This window comes from Volvox carteri (genome assembly GCF_000143455.1).
Source record: "Volvox carteri f. nagariensis unplaced genomic scaffold VOLCAscaffold_1, whole genome shotgun sequence".
In the NCBI taxonomy this organism is placed as follows: Eukaryota; Viridiplantae; Chlorophyta; class Chlorophyceae; order Chlamydomonadales; family Volvocaceae; genus Volvox; species Volvox carteri.
The window spans coordinates 238885-254162 of NW_003307545.1; the positions used below are offsets into that span (position 1 = coordinate 238885).

Genomic DNA, 15278 nt, shown 5'->3' on the forward strand with positions numbered 1-15278 from the left:
CGGAGGAAAGGGAAGGCCTGTAATGTGTGCTGTCTAATTGCTGCCCTATTGCATCTTCGTTCAATGCCGTCCAGCACCGCCATATTTCAGCGTTTAACCCCGAAGCCCTAGGGCCGACGGAAGCAATATCAGCCGCTTTCCTTGGGGCTCGTTTTGATTGCATGACGCCGCGTGCTGTAACGTACGGTGCTAAGAGTGTATGGTCAGTACGATGTCCGTTTCTGTGCCTGGATAGCGCCCCCGGTGGAGTCAAGCACGGCAATGGACGAGATGGCTCAAGGCAACGTATGAACTGTTCAGTTGCTTGCATAAGCGAAAGTAACTTACTTTCGCCTAAGCAAGTGTGATAGTAACCCTTTGGCACGATTTGTGTTCGCGCGCTGTATTTAATGTAAGGCCATGGGCGCTTTTCGTTGTATAGGGGGATATCAATAATACCGACACTAACACTGTTCGTTGGAACCTGTTGATGAAATAACTAAGCAGATCTGGTTACGGCAATTGAGTACATATGCTTCGGTCAATCTATATTAATGATGAACTGCAGTTCTCATTCCTGTAGTAGCTGTACATAAGCACGGCACACATATCGTCTATAAATACGCGAGGACCATCCTGAGGATCATCGTTGCCGTTCTCGCACGCACGGGGAATAGGTGCAGCCCTTACCTATCACCCATTTGACCAACTCGACAGCAGCAGCCGGGTGTACAAAAACTAATTGACAGTGTTTTGTGAGTCAGCATTTCATCAGCACACGTTGAACCATTCGACCCCATGCAGCAGCCTCGGACCACGAGCCACTCCAGCGCTGCCGGACTGCTGCCTCCACCGCTTTAATTAAGATTCCCTCCCTAGACCAGCAGGGAAAGTAGTCGTGCTTCTGCGTATACCTCAGCAGCCATTCCAAGACCTCCGCACTGCCTGGCAAGGCTGCCCCCACTACCAAGTCCACGCCGTCGTCCTCGAGGAACCCCTGACCGCCAGCCCGGCCGAATTCCGTTGCCAGCTCTGCCAAATCCACTCCACCATCACCCGTGAACTTCACACCGCGAAAAAAAAAAAAAAAAAGCGCGCTACCCCGTCGCCGCCAACCAACACCGTCAGGACCTTACCTCCAAAACGGGTGACCGTGTCCGCCTATCCACTGAACACCTCACCCTACCCACACACCCCTCCAAAACTTCACCCTCACTCACCTCAGCCCCTATCAAGGTCACCAAGGTCATCTCCCCCATCACCTACCGCCTCGCCATATCATCATCGGCCGCATCACCCGATTCTTCACATTTCCCGCCTATGCCCCTGGACAGACAAGAACTCGGACCTTTTTCCAGGTAAACCACCACCACCACTATCGGCGCCAGTTAGCTGATGCTGGCAGCGATGATGTCATCGCTGACATCTGCCCGAGATACGACAAGCAGTGCTGCCGATTGCTTTATTCCTGGTGAAATGCGCCGCTTCTCGGCAACTAGACGCGTCCTGGGAACCATACGACAGTGTGTGCGGCACGCCATCGTACCGAGCCCTTCTGGAGGCAACGGAGTGGGCCACTTTCAAGCTGTCGAACCATGACGCATGGTTTCAGAACAGGTACATCGTTATGATTGGGTTTGAGGCATCATTTCGGAATAAGACACCGATGCGGCTATGCTCCTCCCGAGCAGAGCTCGGCAACCGACTCACGAGCGAAGTCAATGCTTCAATTGCCAATTTTCATCCTGACGGCGACCCATCAGCCAGGCCGCAGCAAGGGCCCGCGTGTGTAGGAATCCGCTCTGATGAACGCCGAAACTCTGTAAGCATCCTAAGTCCGAGGACCGATTTTCCCATTTCGGGAACTCGGTATGACACAAGCTTTCGTCTGTGGATGTCGTGCTGAGGTCCATTGGATCGTTAACTTACCGAAGAGCGGCATCATGCTGGCCGGGTTCACTTACTGCCGACTGGATCTATGGCAGGCGTGCAAACCTGCAACTATCTCACATCGCGTTACGATCGCCTGAGAAGCCTCGCAAGTCTTGGGGCTAACAAGGAGTTTGCACCCGTGCCTGCGCCGCGCTACACGGTTGACTACCGAGGTCTTTTCAGCTCACGTCCAAAACAGGACAGCAGAAGATAGGCCTGCTGCAGGAATGGCTGCACTCAAGCTGCACTATTTCGACCTGCCTGGCCGTGCTGAGATTACCCGCATTTGCCTCGCCCTCGGCAAGGTTCCCCACGAGGCGAGGATGAACCTGCTCCGCCTGCCTGCCTACGTACCCTGCCTGCTGGCTGATTGCGGTGCATTGTCTGATTTGCAACGGGGACAGGTTACAAGCCAGACGCATATGACGGTTTTCTTTTTCGCAATCAATCGCACGCAGGAGGTCATTTATGAATATTGGACTGAGTGGCCCAGGGAAAAGGCCAAAATGCCCTTCGGCCAGGTTCCGGTCCTTGAGCTAGAGGATGGGAAGATGCTGGCTCAGAGCCGGGCAATCGGTACGGCCTGAATTGCTCGACCTGACACGAGCACTCCTAAGGCTACGAGCCTGCTTAGTGATGTCATTATGTCGATATCGTGCGTGTGTGTAGGGACATGCAGCACCCGCACAAGCAAGAAAACCCAAGTTGCGCTCTGAGGCAACGCCCTTGTTGATGTTGACGTTCGCGCTGGTGGCTGTTCTGCAATCCTCATGCCCTACACTTTTAAACTGTGATGCATTATTAGAGGCCATCCAGCCGTAGAGTGCATAGCGGCAAAGGGTTTCTACCCCATTTCTACCCCATCTACGCACGAACCATGCATGCATGCAGTACATACTTACGTATGATGTGTGAAACAGGGGGGTGTATCTTCGCCCGTGGCAGCTACCCTGCGAAACCCTGCCTTCCCCGGTATTTCGGGGCACCTTCATCCAGTCACCCTAGTCAACTTCTCAGTGGACCGCTCAGGTTCCGCACCCACCACCAGCATCCAACGGAATCTGCCGGGTCGACAGCGGCCCAACTCCATTCCTGGTCGGCTCGCAGGTTAACTTTATCCCAGGTCACCACCGTCCATCAACTAGGGGCGCAATGCCTTCCACCATCGGAAGGACTTTTGACCCTAATCGGTATCGATCCCGGGATCTCCCGGGGGCAATGGTCGCGCCTTACCAGTAGTGCCAAACGTATGTATGTATGTACGTGACTCTAACGTGTGCATTCTGGCCGGAAATCACCCGCCCGCGTCTGCTGACGCTGGAGGGCGCTAAAGCAAGTTTTGGCACTCCACGTACCTGGCATGATGTTCTGTCCGTTGTCATGCCTCTATCCGGGTCGGATTGAGGTCTCCTTGAGCCCGTACGGCCCCCTTTCGCCCACCTTGGCTTCCGCCACTCAACCAGAGTGCTACGTCGCCAAGCTAGCCGGGCTCTACCCCGATGACCCGCTGAAGGCGGCACTGGCGGACCAGGCAGTGTTCCTTTCTGACATCTGGGAGGTGAGCAAGTACGTAATAAGGCGCGTATACAAATTCAGCATGTACCTCGCGAATGTGATCCTATGTATGGGCAACATGTTGTGTACATGAACGAATTTGGTTAAGAGTACATAGCTGATCCGAGGCCATTGCCGTTGCTGTCCCCACCCAAACACCCAAACACTGCATATGCATACGGCCATAAAGCCGTTGATATCACCAGCCAAGGTGAAACTCGATCACGGCATGGACAGCATCACGCAACAACCGGTGAGAACCCCCTGCCGCCACTGCACTCCTACGGGAAGTGTTGCACCCTACGCACTACATCCCACAAAAGGGTCTCAGCGTGAGGGTCTCAGGGGGAGGAGACAGAGTCAGCCATGGCCAACCATGTTCACCACCAATCACGCACCAAGACCATCACCCCGTGGACGGATTAGGGTTATTGAAGGCTCGGCAGGGCCTGGGGACCTGGGATGCATTACCTAACGTGGACCAGTCAAGAAAGGATGTGTTTACATGGGGCTACATATTCACCGCCTGGCGAAAAGTTTAGGCTTTGGCCCTCCGCTCTGTTTTGGGGAGAACCCCAATCCAGCTGTAGTAGCTGGCTGCTGAAAAGGCCTCTCGAGATGCTGGCGGTCGCGCTTAGCGCGTATTTGTAGAGCCGTACTGTGTACCAGCTACTACACCAGCCCTTCACCCTGATGACCGACTTAGCATCCAATAAAAAGTTGTTCATTTTAATAACAGTGGTGTAACGCAATTTATCATCCCACTCCTAGTCGGCTCCCAGGCAGCTACAGTAAATAACTTAAAAATTTTGCGCTATGTTGCATCACTACAGCCTCGTCTGCTTAAGCCTCAACTCCTGCACTATGGAATCAATCCTTGAATTTCTATTACAAAAGATACTTGTTTGCTGCCTGACGAAACCTACCATGCATCCTACATCCCACGGTAGATATCCTATTAGGACCCGTTTACCCCCTCTACCAGCCTCCTGCTGCCACCACCGCTGCATGCTGTACCTTGCTCACGCTCGCTAATTCGGGTTGTAAGTATCCTACGCTGGCCGCACGCGCGCGGGCAGTCTTTCGCTCCCACCGTCAGGCTGCCTCTGGAGAGTAAGATCAAGGCGCAGGAGGTGGTCGTAAACACCAAGATAAGGGAGAAGTTGCAGCACCTGACCAAGCTCCTGTTGGTGCGTCGCTGCCACTGGGGCAGGGGCAAGGCTGGACATAGGGGGAGGCTAATAAGGAATCTCGCGCTGCAGGGAATGGGGAGGTTGGTGGTTTGAGGGGCGATATATGGGAGTCTGCATGTATGGCAGGTATAGTAATCTATTTCGTGAAGTCGGCATTATGCGCAACGCAGGACACTAAACTGAAAAGGTGAACTCGGAAGTACATCACAGTGATCACTTTGTGTTTTGAGGCCGGAGCCATATGGAGCCATAATGCATTATGACGGCATACATTTGCTTGGAACCTCGTCAGCACGCAGGACCAGCAGTAGCCTGCCGTGATAGTTGCTCCAAGTTAGAAGCGGCTGTCGCAGGCGCCTTGCTTGAATGCATCTGGGTTGTAGTTTGCCAGCCATGGAACCTGGGCACTGAAAGTGAAAGCTGATCTACGACTGCTGCAAAGAACTGCAGTGCATTATTGCCAACCACAATAGCGCTCGCGGATGGTGGGTTTTGCGGAGACATGCGGAGACGGTGTATGTCCCATTATTGCGGGTGGCGATAAGCGCATGTGAGAGGACGCCTGCTGCCGGGCCAGGACAGGACTCCACTTGCAGGGACATACTTGAACTGCAGGCTATAATAGCTGTTGTACAGTACGGCACGCACACACAAGCAACATAGGTGCGCTAAAACGCTAAAACTCTTGTCTAATCCTTCCTTTTGTTTTAGCCATACATCCTATCAATCCTTCCAATCTCGACCCGAGAGGCCCCCATTCCTTAGAAATAAAGCAGAATGCATGCACGCCCACTCTCGGCGGGCTCCATTTCTAGTTTCTTTTACCCAGCTGACAATAACGCCTGCTGATCTTTCATCCGTCCGTACTTATGACGGCACGCAATGCGGCCCTCCATTATTTGCCGTGCAGGAAAAACCTGGCGAGTACGTGGCCGGTGATACGCTGTCATACGGTGACGCGGCCATCTACGGGAACCTGTGCAACCTTGTTAGTGGCTTTCTGCCCGGTGCGTACGTAGCTGCTGCTGCAAAGCAGCTCATAGCCTCAAGAAATGAGGGGTCGGCATCTTTCGCATTGATGGCATTGAGCTTGGTACTTGCTGCCAAGCAGGCTACCGTTTACCGTCTGTATATAAAGTCTCCTAGATCGTGCCCAAGTATAATCAGTAGGTATGGTTCCCATCTGTTATGGTTACCAAGGCACAGTCTACAGGCGATAGACGTTTTTACAGACGACGGGAAGGGGGATTCCGTACTCGTGTATGTACAGGAAGCGAGCAGCAGTGGCCAGCAGCATGGTGACTCGCTCAGTTGACATATAACAGAACGAAGTGGTCGACACGTGCGTGGTGGGACAAGTGTGGGGCGTTGGTTGATGACTCATACCGTAGGTCTTAGTCTGTCTGATTGTGTAGTGCGAAAATGGCATACAGCCATGCTGTATTTCCGTGCGTCTGTCTGCGCTGCAGGACACGTGCACACATCACTGCGTTCGTGACACATGTACGACATTTGCGCGCTCACGCATGGCCCTCAGCTTGAGGGAGTGTGACCTTTTTCATTACTGAAATTGCAAGATGGATACATGATGCACATGTCGAGCGATGGCAACAAGATTATTGGCTGCCAGCAGTGCATATACAGCCGCATGCATGCATGCAGTCTGTGGGGATTACCACGCACCTACCCCCGAAACTCTTTTGAGCTCCTGCAAGCAATATAAGCCGCCGGCAAAATCGACTCGAATGATAATATACAAGCAAGCAATGACCGCAAATATTACAGCAGGCTTGCTGATATGTGGGTGTTGGGAACCTATTTGCATGCAGGTGTTCCCAAGGACTTGCTGGACGAGTACCCCGTGCTGAAGGCCTTCCGTAACAAGATTGCCTCCATTCCGGCTATTAAGGAGCACTACGAGAAGCATGGAGAGGGTTACCGAGCTGCATTCAAGCCGGATGTTGCGTAAAGTATTTGTCCAGGGGACTTGGCAGGCTGGGAACGGAGGACAGATTTGAGCGAAGCAGGCATAACATCATAGGCTTCAAGGAAAGTTGTTCAATTAGTAAATAATCTTGCTTATCGTTTCAATTAGCAACAAGCAAAGCTCTGGCCTAGGGGATTCGGACCAATCTGAAGTCAGAAGCAGTTAGATCTTAGAAGTATATTAGCCAGTGGTTCTCCGTGCCCTAATGTTTACACCTCGATGAGTGCGGTGTGTTGTACACCGTACAAGCAGTACGTATCTACATCTTGTTGTGCTACAGTAGCGGATCCGGAGTCGGGGCAGTAGAGTCCTTCATTACAGGTTGACATGCATCGGGTGGGGTATTCTAGGCTGCCGGGTAGGTAGCCAGTGTTGTACTTCGTGCGTGCATGGTACATGCCGGCTGGTGAGCGGGTTGGAAAACAAACGCATGCTCATACATGCAACTGATTGTGCTGGAGGCAACCTACTGGTGTGTGTATGTGTGTGTGTGTGTGTGTGTGTGTGTGTGTGTGTGTGTGTGTGTGTGTGTGTGTGTGTGTGTGTATTCACACCATGTCCCCATGTGCCGGTCGTCGCAACACATGTTTGAGGAGATCCTTCCTTGCACACGTACATATGTGTGTGTGTGTGTGTATGTGTGTGTTACATGGTTGGGGGTGCGTGACCCCATACCTGTAAAACTACCCATACGAGCCGAAGGCCCAAGGGCAATACCTATACGCCTAAAAGCCACGGAGAACAGGAAACACCGTACATCAGCTCAGACTAGCGTCCAAAAGGGGTAACTGAGTTTCGGTGAGCCCACATACGTTCCAACATCCTCGCCAGACGTACTGGTTCCCATTTCATGGCCTCCAACATGCTTCGTTGATGATCGAATCCCTCTTCAGCACGAATGTCATTATAGGCTGGGCATTCCAATAACACGTGTTTTTCCTCCTCGATTCGGCTATTCGGTACCACAACAGCGGCAACATACATATGGTACATAGCGCTGATGGCGCACAAGCAAAACACATCAATAACGTCAAGCCAGTCAGCCGGAACATGAGTTGTCTTTACTGGGCTGGGTGATGACCGTCCACCGGGAAAAAAACGTAAAATGCGTTGGTCTCCAGCTGAAGTTGAACTTCCCCGCCCTGCCGCTGAGCCAGCAGGCTGAAGAAGGGGATGAGAGGGATATCACTACAGGCTATCACTACATTGTGCAAGTATGTCCAATTGCTCTAAGGGCTTTAGGGTTGCACATCCGCGATTCCGTGTGCCTGCTGCTCTCACCAGCAGTGAACAGGACGGACTCCAGTCCACGAACGCCTCCTGCAAGAACATTACCTCCATCACCATGAGGACAACAATGGAGTGACACGCGGAACGACTTTCGGATCACCGTCAAGCCGGACGCAGCACTGTCTGGCGGGGGACAGTGGAACACGTGTCTGTACGTTTGTCGATCGTCTATAGACCATCTATTTGCTATCATCATAGGATAGCACGTGATGTTTAGCCGCTGCACGGCCGCGGCTGCTCGTCGCACGGTTCTGTTTCTTGCTGAGTGCTGAGACCTGCCTCGCGCTATACATACAATATGTGTATCTTAGCATATATTCCTACAGCGGTGTAAGGACAATGGGGATTTCTTGCATAATTCAAATTAGGTCTCTCTTCGACTTCTGCTGGCCTGCTATCAGTTAGCTTGCTTTAATGCTTAAAGCTTTTCACTGCCGCCATGACCACATTCTGCACTTTGCCTCCGCAGCAACGTGGAGGCGAGAGAGAATAAAGCGCGCAAAGGACATGCACAGGGCGGAGGTCAGTTGGCACAGGCATCCTTGTGCCCATAAAAAGTTTGTTAAAGCAATTGATAATGAACTCGATGGGGGCAGTTGGACTTCCTTCCGTGCAATGACTTACCATGCAGTACGTTTTACGCGATTACGCAAGTCTGTTAGGCACTTACCTTGGCGTCATCTAGCGATCCCTACAATACTAGTGGTCAAGCACGATTCTGTCAAAGAATCAATTGTTCACATGCTTTTTGCTACAAGCGTGAAGTCTCTGCGAGTTTTCTCGAACCAACCTGCGCCTACGCTATCATACCTCACAAGGCCTTGCAAAGTACCATCGCCTTTCAGGCCAAACCGCGTGGCGTCAGTGACGAATCGTAAGATCATTACGGAAGCAAGGCTTTCGGAAATGCCCCTCAAGTTGCATTATTTTGGTCTGCCGGGCCGAGCTGAGACCTCCCGTATCTGCCTTACTATCGGGAAAGTTCCTTACGAGGTGGGATCCCTGGATAGGGCGTGGTCACGGCGCCTTCGCGGCTGATCACATGTTACAGCTTACAAAATTGTAAGTCCTGCCTTACATTACGTTTTTATCTTGATTGAAGGATGTCATCTACGAGTTCAAAACGTGGCAAGAGCACAAAGCCAAGATGCCCTTCGGTCAGGTCCCAGTTCTCGAGCTGGAGGATGGGAAAATGCTGGCCCAAAGCGGAGCCATTGGTGCGTCCCGCCAAAGATACATCCATTCTCGCTCGTTGCGCTGACACAGTTAATCATGATTATTGCGGTCCTGAGGAGCGGCCGCTGCTGAGCGGGAGCTCGCGCTGCCAGCAGGTCCTCTAGGGAGCCATACCGTCCATTAGTAGGGCCGCCATGAGACGGGGCTAGCAGTTCCGGTGCATACGATGAGTTTGTGACACCCCCGGCAGCGTCCGGTCCCTTCCCGCATGGGCGGCCTGCCATGGGACCCCATGCGCCTGCCCCTGCCCTTCAAAAGTTGCTAGCCACGTACCTGGAAATGTACTCAGATAAGAAACCTGCTGCCCCTCTTCGTCCATGTGATATTGGTAAAATCTCATGTGCACTTACTATTCTTCATGTTGCTTGCTCCATGCGTGCATGTCCATGCCGCCATCGCTCCTAATGCCATCCTCTTGCTGCTTTCATCCTTGGAACGGCCTGCTGTTGATTTCGTGTGCACGTGGACCTGGACGTCGCTGCCATTTTGTTTTCCCACGCGCTCACAGAGCGCTACGTCGCCAAGCTAGCCGGGCTCTACCCCGACGATCCGCTGCAGGCGGCACTGGCGGACCAGGCAGCGTTTCAGATGTCTGACATTTTGGAGGCAAGTGAGGGCGTGATAGGTCGTTTGTGTGCACATTGCAAGGTACATGGTTGTACAGAGTATTTTAAGCTTCTTCAGTACCCATGCCGGCCAGGCCAGGTGGGTCGCCCGTGTCTTGATTATCATGTGTTCACTGCATGCACGCTGCACTGGTCTGACTGCATTCCTCTGAATGTTACAAGTGCCGCACGAGTGTGGGGGGTCCGTCAAAGCCGGGAGGCCATGGATTATATATATTGGAACTTGATTCCACCGTACAACCGACGGCGGTTTTTTGGTGTTGCTACTTAGGCCCCGCCTCATCCAGTAACCCGACATCCGTAGAGACAGATCAGCCAGCATCACCAACTCAGCATGCGAGACTTAGTCCATCAATTATACCTTGTCTCCATGCCTCAGTAGCAACTTATAAATCTAGTTCTCCCGATTTATGTCGGGGGTCTGCCCAGGAATTGAACCCATAGCCTTCATCTAACACAAAGGTGTCACTAGACCAGACCGGACGTACAACGGCTGAAAGAAACGACATTAGCCCAGAGATCCGATTGCGTGTGTGGTGCTGTGGCGTAGTCAGAGTGCCCGTACAGGTTACATGTAGGTTTATATTTTAAAAATTATATTGTAGGTTAATAACTACATCAGCTATTCTTGATACGGGCAGGATTTGAACCTGCGCCCTTGCGGATCGGGAAATCCCCAGAAAGTTAAGGTCAAAAAGGTTCTTAAGAACAAGTAATAAAAAAGGCAATTTCAAATGGGCTTGGGTCGCCAGAGATAAAAATATAATTAGAATTATATTGTATCGTAAAGTTATTGAGAATATCGCCTTTATAACTTATTAAGCAATAAGTTAATTTTGGTAGCATTTTCAAAGGCTTGATCGAGTCTGTAATATAGTTTGTGTAAGTTGCAAAAGGTTCTGGATCAGATGATAAATTCACTTCAGCCTTAATCCTACGCCTTAGACCACTCGGCCACCGTACCCTAAGATGAATAATGATTCCTATCCATAGGGACAATATTTGTACTGTGCCACCTCCCCCCCTTACCCACATACACCCAGACACTCACATACCTCTTACCTCTAAATGGCCCCCTTCTTGCTGGTGTCGTGGCCCGTTGCATGTTCATTCCTTTCGTTTCCCATGAACCCATACCGCTTAATTACCTTCCGCTATGAGTCTACGTAAGGCCTTACCAATCACCAGGTTTCCCTCCACTGCGATTATTGGTTATTGTCGGCGACATATAGACACAAGCTGTATGCATCCATGTGTGTGTTTCTCCCGCTCGGTGGCTACAGCTCTTCACACCAACGTTCCAGATGTCCCCAGAAGAGAAGGTGAAGGCTCGGCAGGAGATTCTGGCCACCAAGGGGAAGGAGAAGATGTTGTACCTGTCCAAGCTCCTGGTGCGTCCATCTATTCGATTTGCATATACACCTGGGAGTGGATTGATGAGTAAGGGCTGGAGATGGGGGAATTGGCGGTTTTAGGGTTGCGTGGTCAATACAAGTGGGCCGGGTGCAATATCTGCAAGCAAGGGTGGCGGGCCCTCAGTCCACCCGCCACCTGGATCTTCGGGGGATCGGATCTTCTAGTTTAGTAGTATCCGCGGTGGCTGTATATGCGTATGCATGTAACAGCTGCACCAGGGTGCTACGTGGTCGCCGTGGGAAGCATGCATCATGCCTTTGCTCCTGCTGTTGTTGCTGGGTTGCGGTTGTTGCTATGCTGCTGTTTAACTGTCGCTGCGCTACTGCTGCAGCTGCTGCTGCGCATCTGTTGTTGTTGTTGCTGCTGCTGCTGCTTGCCTGAGTGTTGCTGAGCGGCTGCTGCAGCAGCATATAGTATGTTCCTCCCGGTATGTTTATTTTGGTAACACCCATGATCCGAAAAGCGGGCGCCTTTCTTTTCCCATCGCATGTACCATTGATGATGGTGGTTACTATACATGTCCACATGCTATACAGGAAACGTCGGGCGAGTACGTGGCGGGTGACAAGTTGTCGTATGGTGACATCGTGATCTTCGCGACACTGTCCAACCTTGTCAGCGGCTTCATGGACGGTAGGAATCTGGAGTGATTCACAAAACGCATAGACACATCCATGGCTTAGTGTAGGACATGGCGCTCTGGCGTCTTATCGGTGCAATGTCACCTTTGGAGTTGCTTACCGGCACATTACAGCCACTACCACCTAGATTCCAGGTCACAGCCTCCATGCGCTTTCATTGCTCCAGGAATGGCCCACGGGGTGCATTCCAGAGGCCGGCCAGGCAAACCTGCTGGGGCCATCCCAATGAATTACTCGCTCGCTGGCATGCCAATGTGAAGGTGGGGTTGGGCGGACTGCTTCAGGTCAGCCAGTTACCACCACACTAGCCAAACCACACAATGACCGCACCCGTTGGAAAGCTGCTCTACCGTTGTGGGGTTGGGCGGCCGGGAAACCTATTTGCATGCAGGTGTTCCCAAGGACTTGCTGGACGAGTACCCCGTGCTGAAGGCCTTCCGTAACAAGATCGCCTCCATTCCGGCCGTTAAGGAGCACTATGAGAAGCATGGAGAGGGTTACCGAGCTGCATTCAAGCCGGACGCAGCTTAGCGAACTGGACTTTTGCCGATTGGGAAAAGTTAGGAAGGAAAGGCGCCTGGATGCTTTACCCGTTGGACAATAGACAATGTCCCGGACAAGGCGATGTTTGGGATCACTATGTATGCATAACCAGATTTGACTTCCTAGTTGAGTGGCAAACAAGTGGGGTGGCGTTGAAAGTCTCGTAGCAAAATCCTACTGTCAGTCCTATCATAAGCCAAACTGTGGCCATGCAGGCCCTAGCTATTGACCAGTGAAGCATAAAGGATATAGTCACTCTTTGCACACCAGCCTTTTGTCAGCCGCCAGTTGTACGGCGGTGTGTGTCGCTAAGTGTGTGCATGATACAATCTGTGTGTGCCTAATGCAACGATGTAACGGTGACGTGTGTATTCGCTCCACACAGCAACTGACCCTCTCGGCCAATTCCTGCACCACATACATCATTCCTGATGATACATTACCCTATCGCTCCTTGCCTCATTTCAGCAGGTAGGAAGCCCATCATCATATCTAGGGTTGCATAAATTATTAGAATGGCTGGCGTTCTCTACTAATTCTAATATTATTCCTAATTAGAACGTTAGAAATGATATTAGAAGACCTGGGGTAACTTCTCAGGGAGGGGGACTTTTCACTTCGGAGTTTCACCATGGTTACGGCAGATGCTAACCCAGGTGTTTTTTAACGGTTTTTACGGGGCTACGACACCCGTAAGCAGGACTTCTCAGCCAAACCCCCGGTCGAAGTGACGTCTGGGCCACTAATTTCGCCTTTAAACTGTCTTAGACTGTCTTAAACTGTCTCTGCGTACGCCTTCCCAACATCTTTGGTACCTGAACCAAGAGTCCAAGAGTCCAGTCCTAATTGTCTGCAAAGCAACACCCAACACACAGTCCGGACATGCCAAACCTGTCGCCCCAAAACTTCTAGCAAAATCCTCATCAACTCATGCAAATTGTGCGTGTGCGTGTGCACAACGGAAAGGGTCAGGTTTGTGTGTCCGTATGTTATCCTAGCGGGTATGGTGGAACACGCACGCCAGCCAGCAGCAGTGTGAGTGAGCAAAACTGGCGCCAACCGAAGCTGCTGACACGGCCGTTAGCCGATAGTCAACTGGGAAGCGACAAGCTGGTAGCTGGTCTGTAGTGATGCACAGCCGGCGCCAAGGGCGCCAAAGGCCCGGAAACGGAGCGTATTGAGAGTCCCTGCAAGGTTGCGCAGGTATCATCGCATGATTAGGCGGGTGCGGACACGCGCCTTGTCGTCCCCTCATCACGTTCGTTATTCGCTCGGGCATCAGGTATCGGTGACGGGCAGCATCATTCCCTCATGGTGCGCGTGTCCGTTTAAGTTCCACTTCACAGCGGGGGCCCCAGTCCTTTTGCGTTGTGCCGTGGTGGGGTACGTCGAAGGTTATCTAATCTACCCGTAGAAGTTGCCCCGACCTAGGGATGTCGAAGGTCTCATGGTCGATCGGTGAGGTGGAGCTCTGTTGTGGCCTTGCCATGATTGCCAGTGCTCTCGGGGCAGAGGCTGGGACACTAGAACCTATGTTATTTTGTAGTACGGCAGAAGTTTGTTTACCAGGACTTATAGCGACCACTCAAGCCTGAACCGTTACGAAGGGGACTGCAATGCGGAATGCAGCTGTACTGTTACCTTTCTGCGTGATACGTACCGGTTTGCCGATACGATAAACAGTAGGTTTTCTGAGTGAAACGAAAGAAAACCAAGGTTTTCTGTGTATTTGCCGAGAGCGTACTCGGTTGAATGTTGTTGGTGCCGTTGGTGCGTACGGCTGGACCGTACAGGGCTAGGGTAAGTCGCAGGAGTGCGACGAAAAGAGTAATTTCGCGAGTTCATGGCGTCAGTACTGACAGGTTTCCGCTGCGGCTTCTGCCTAATCTACAGCGTTCAGCAGCAGAGTCGCTCGGTAACCAGGCTCGCCCCCTCCCACGGAAGCAAGCGCAATTTTCCTACCTGCAGGTATCCCTCCGTCTGTACGAGCCCTAAGCGTTACGGCAACTACTCAAGAAAACCTCAGGATTAATTCTTTTAGCCCGCCCGTCCTAGCTAGCCCGCCCGCCAAAATCCACCAAAAACGCACGCTTGCGCATTGGGGACGATTATCCTAAAAAGTGTTCACATGGATTTATGTTCTCAGTTCCTCCTGCAATAGTACACTTGCATAGTCCAAGCAAGCGGCTTGTTGCCGTCCAGTCAGCAGACACAGCAGCACCGTGCAGCATGCAGCAGCCTCGCCGCAACATCTGACCCAGGTTTTGAAAAAAGGCATATATGGTGCAATGCGCGTATAGAACTCCTACCTGCATCAGCGCAGTTATTGTAGCAGCCGGTACACAGTACGGCGCTATAAATACGCGCAGAGCGCGACCGCCAGCAACTCGAGAGACCTTTTCAGCGGTCAGCTGCTACATTTGGTATCGAGACCTCGTGAAAATTCACGATCCTGAAGTCGTCGGTTCAACCCCCACCGATCACGTTCGAGTGGTATTCGGGTGCGGCGACTCAGAGAGCGAATATCGCACAAATTATAAAAGTAGCTGAACCGACTGGACTGTCTCTGTGCCTGAAAAATCTGAAGACGGCTAGGCGCATGTGAGCCGGCTCATGACGTGACGTGGAGTAATTACCCACTGCCCGAGGGTAGGCGAAGGTAGGCACAGGCTGGTGGCATACGAGGCTCTAAGGGCCCGGGACGGTTCCCTTCAAAGGGGGGGGAATGTAGCAGCCGGTACACAGTACGGCGCTATAAATACGCGCAGAGCGCGACCGCCAGCAACTCGAGAGACCTTTTCAGCGGTCAGCTGCTACAGTTATCCTGTCCATGGCAATAATAAACGAGGTAACGTGCTCCTGAAGCTCCTTGGTTGGCTTT

The 15278-nt window shown here is 52.0% G+C and overlaps 2 protein-coding genes across 2 annotated transcripts; both read left to right on the forward strand.

Moving 5' to 3' along the window:
• Positions 1–2138: 2138 nt before the first annotated feature.
• Positions 2139–6627, forward strand: VOLCADRAFT_85785 (uncharacterized protein; the record flags this gene model as incomplete). Its single annotated transcript, XM_002945579.1, has 5 exons — positions 2139–2487; positions 3375–3469; positions 4545–4655; positions 5569–5665; positions 6488–6627. 5 exons carry the CDS (start codon positions 2139–2141, stop codon positions 6625–6627), a joined length of 792 nt encoding a protein of 263 aa, XP_002945625.1.
• Positions 6628–8631: 2004 nt separating this feature from the next.
• On the forward strand, positions 8632–12767 carry VOLCADRAFT_102603 (uncharacterized protein). Its single transcript, XM_002945580.1, has 6 exons — positions 8632–8928; positions 9038–9152; positions 9680–9777; positions 11081–11188; positions 11750–11846; positions 12246–12767. Exons 1-6 carry the CDS (start codon positions 8677–8679, stop codon positions 12383–12385), a joined length of 810 nt encoding a protein of 269 aa, XP_002945626.1. The 5' UTR covers positions 8632–8676; the 3' UTR covers positions 12386–12767.
• Positions 12768–15278: the final 2511 nt, after the last annotated feature.

Excerpts from the sequence above, each read along its gene's own strand:
- VOLCADRAFT_102603 (XM_002945580.1), top strand. The coding sequence starts at position 8,677 with ATGCTTTTTGCTACAAGCGTGAAGTCTCTGCGAGTTTTCTCGAACCAA. Across the intron at positions 9,778-11,080 it reads AGATGTCTGACATTTTGGAG|CTCTTCACACCAACGTTCCA; the intron begins GCAAGTGAGGGC and ends CGGTGGCTACAG. Across the intron at positions 11,189-11,749 it reads TGTACCTGTCCAAGCTCCTG|GAAACGTCGGGCGAGTACGT; the intron begins GTGCGTCCATCT and ends CATGCTATACAG.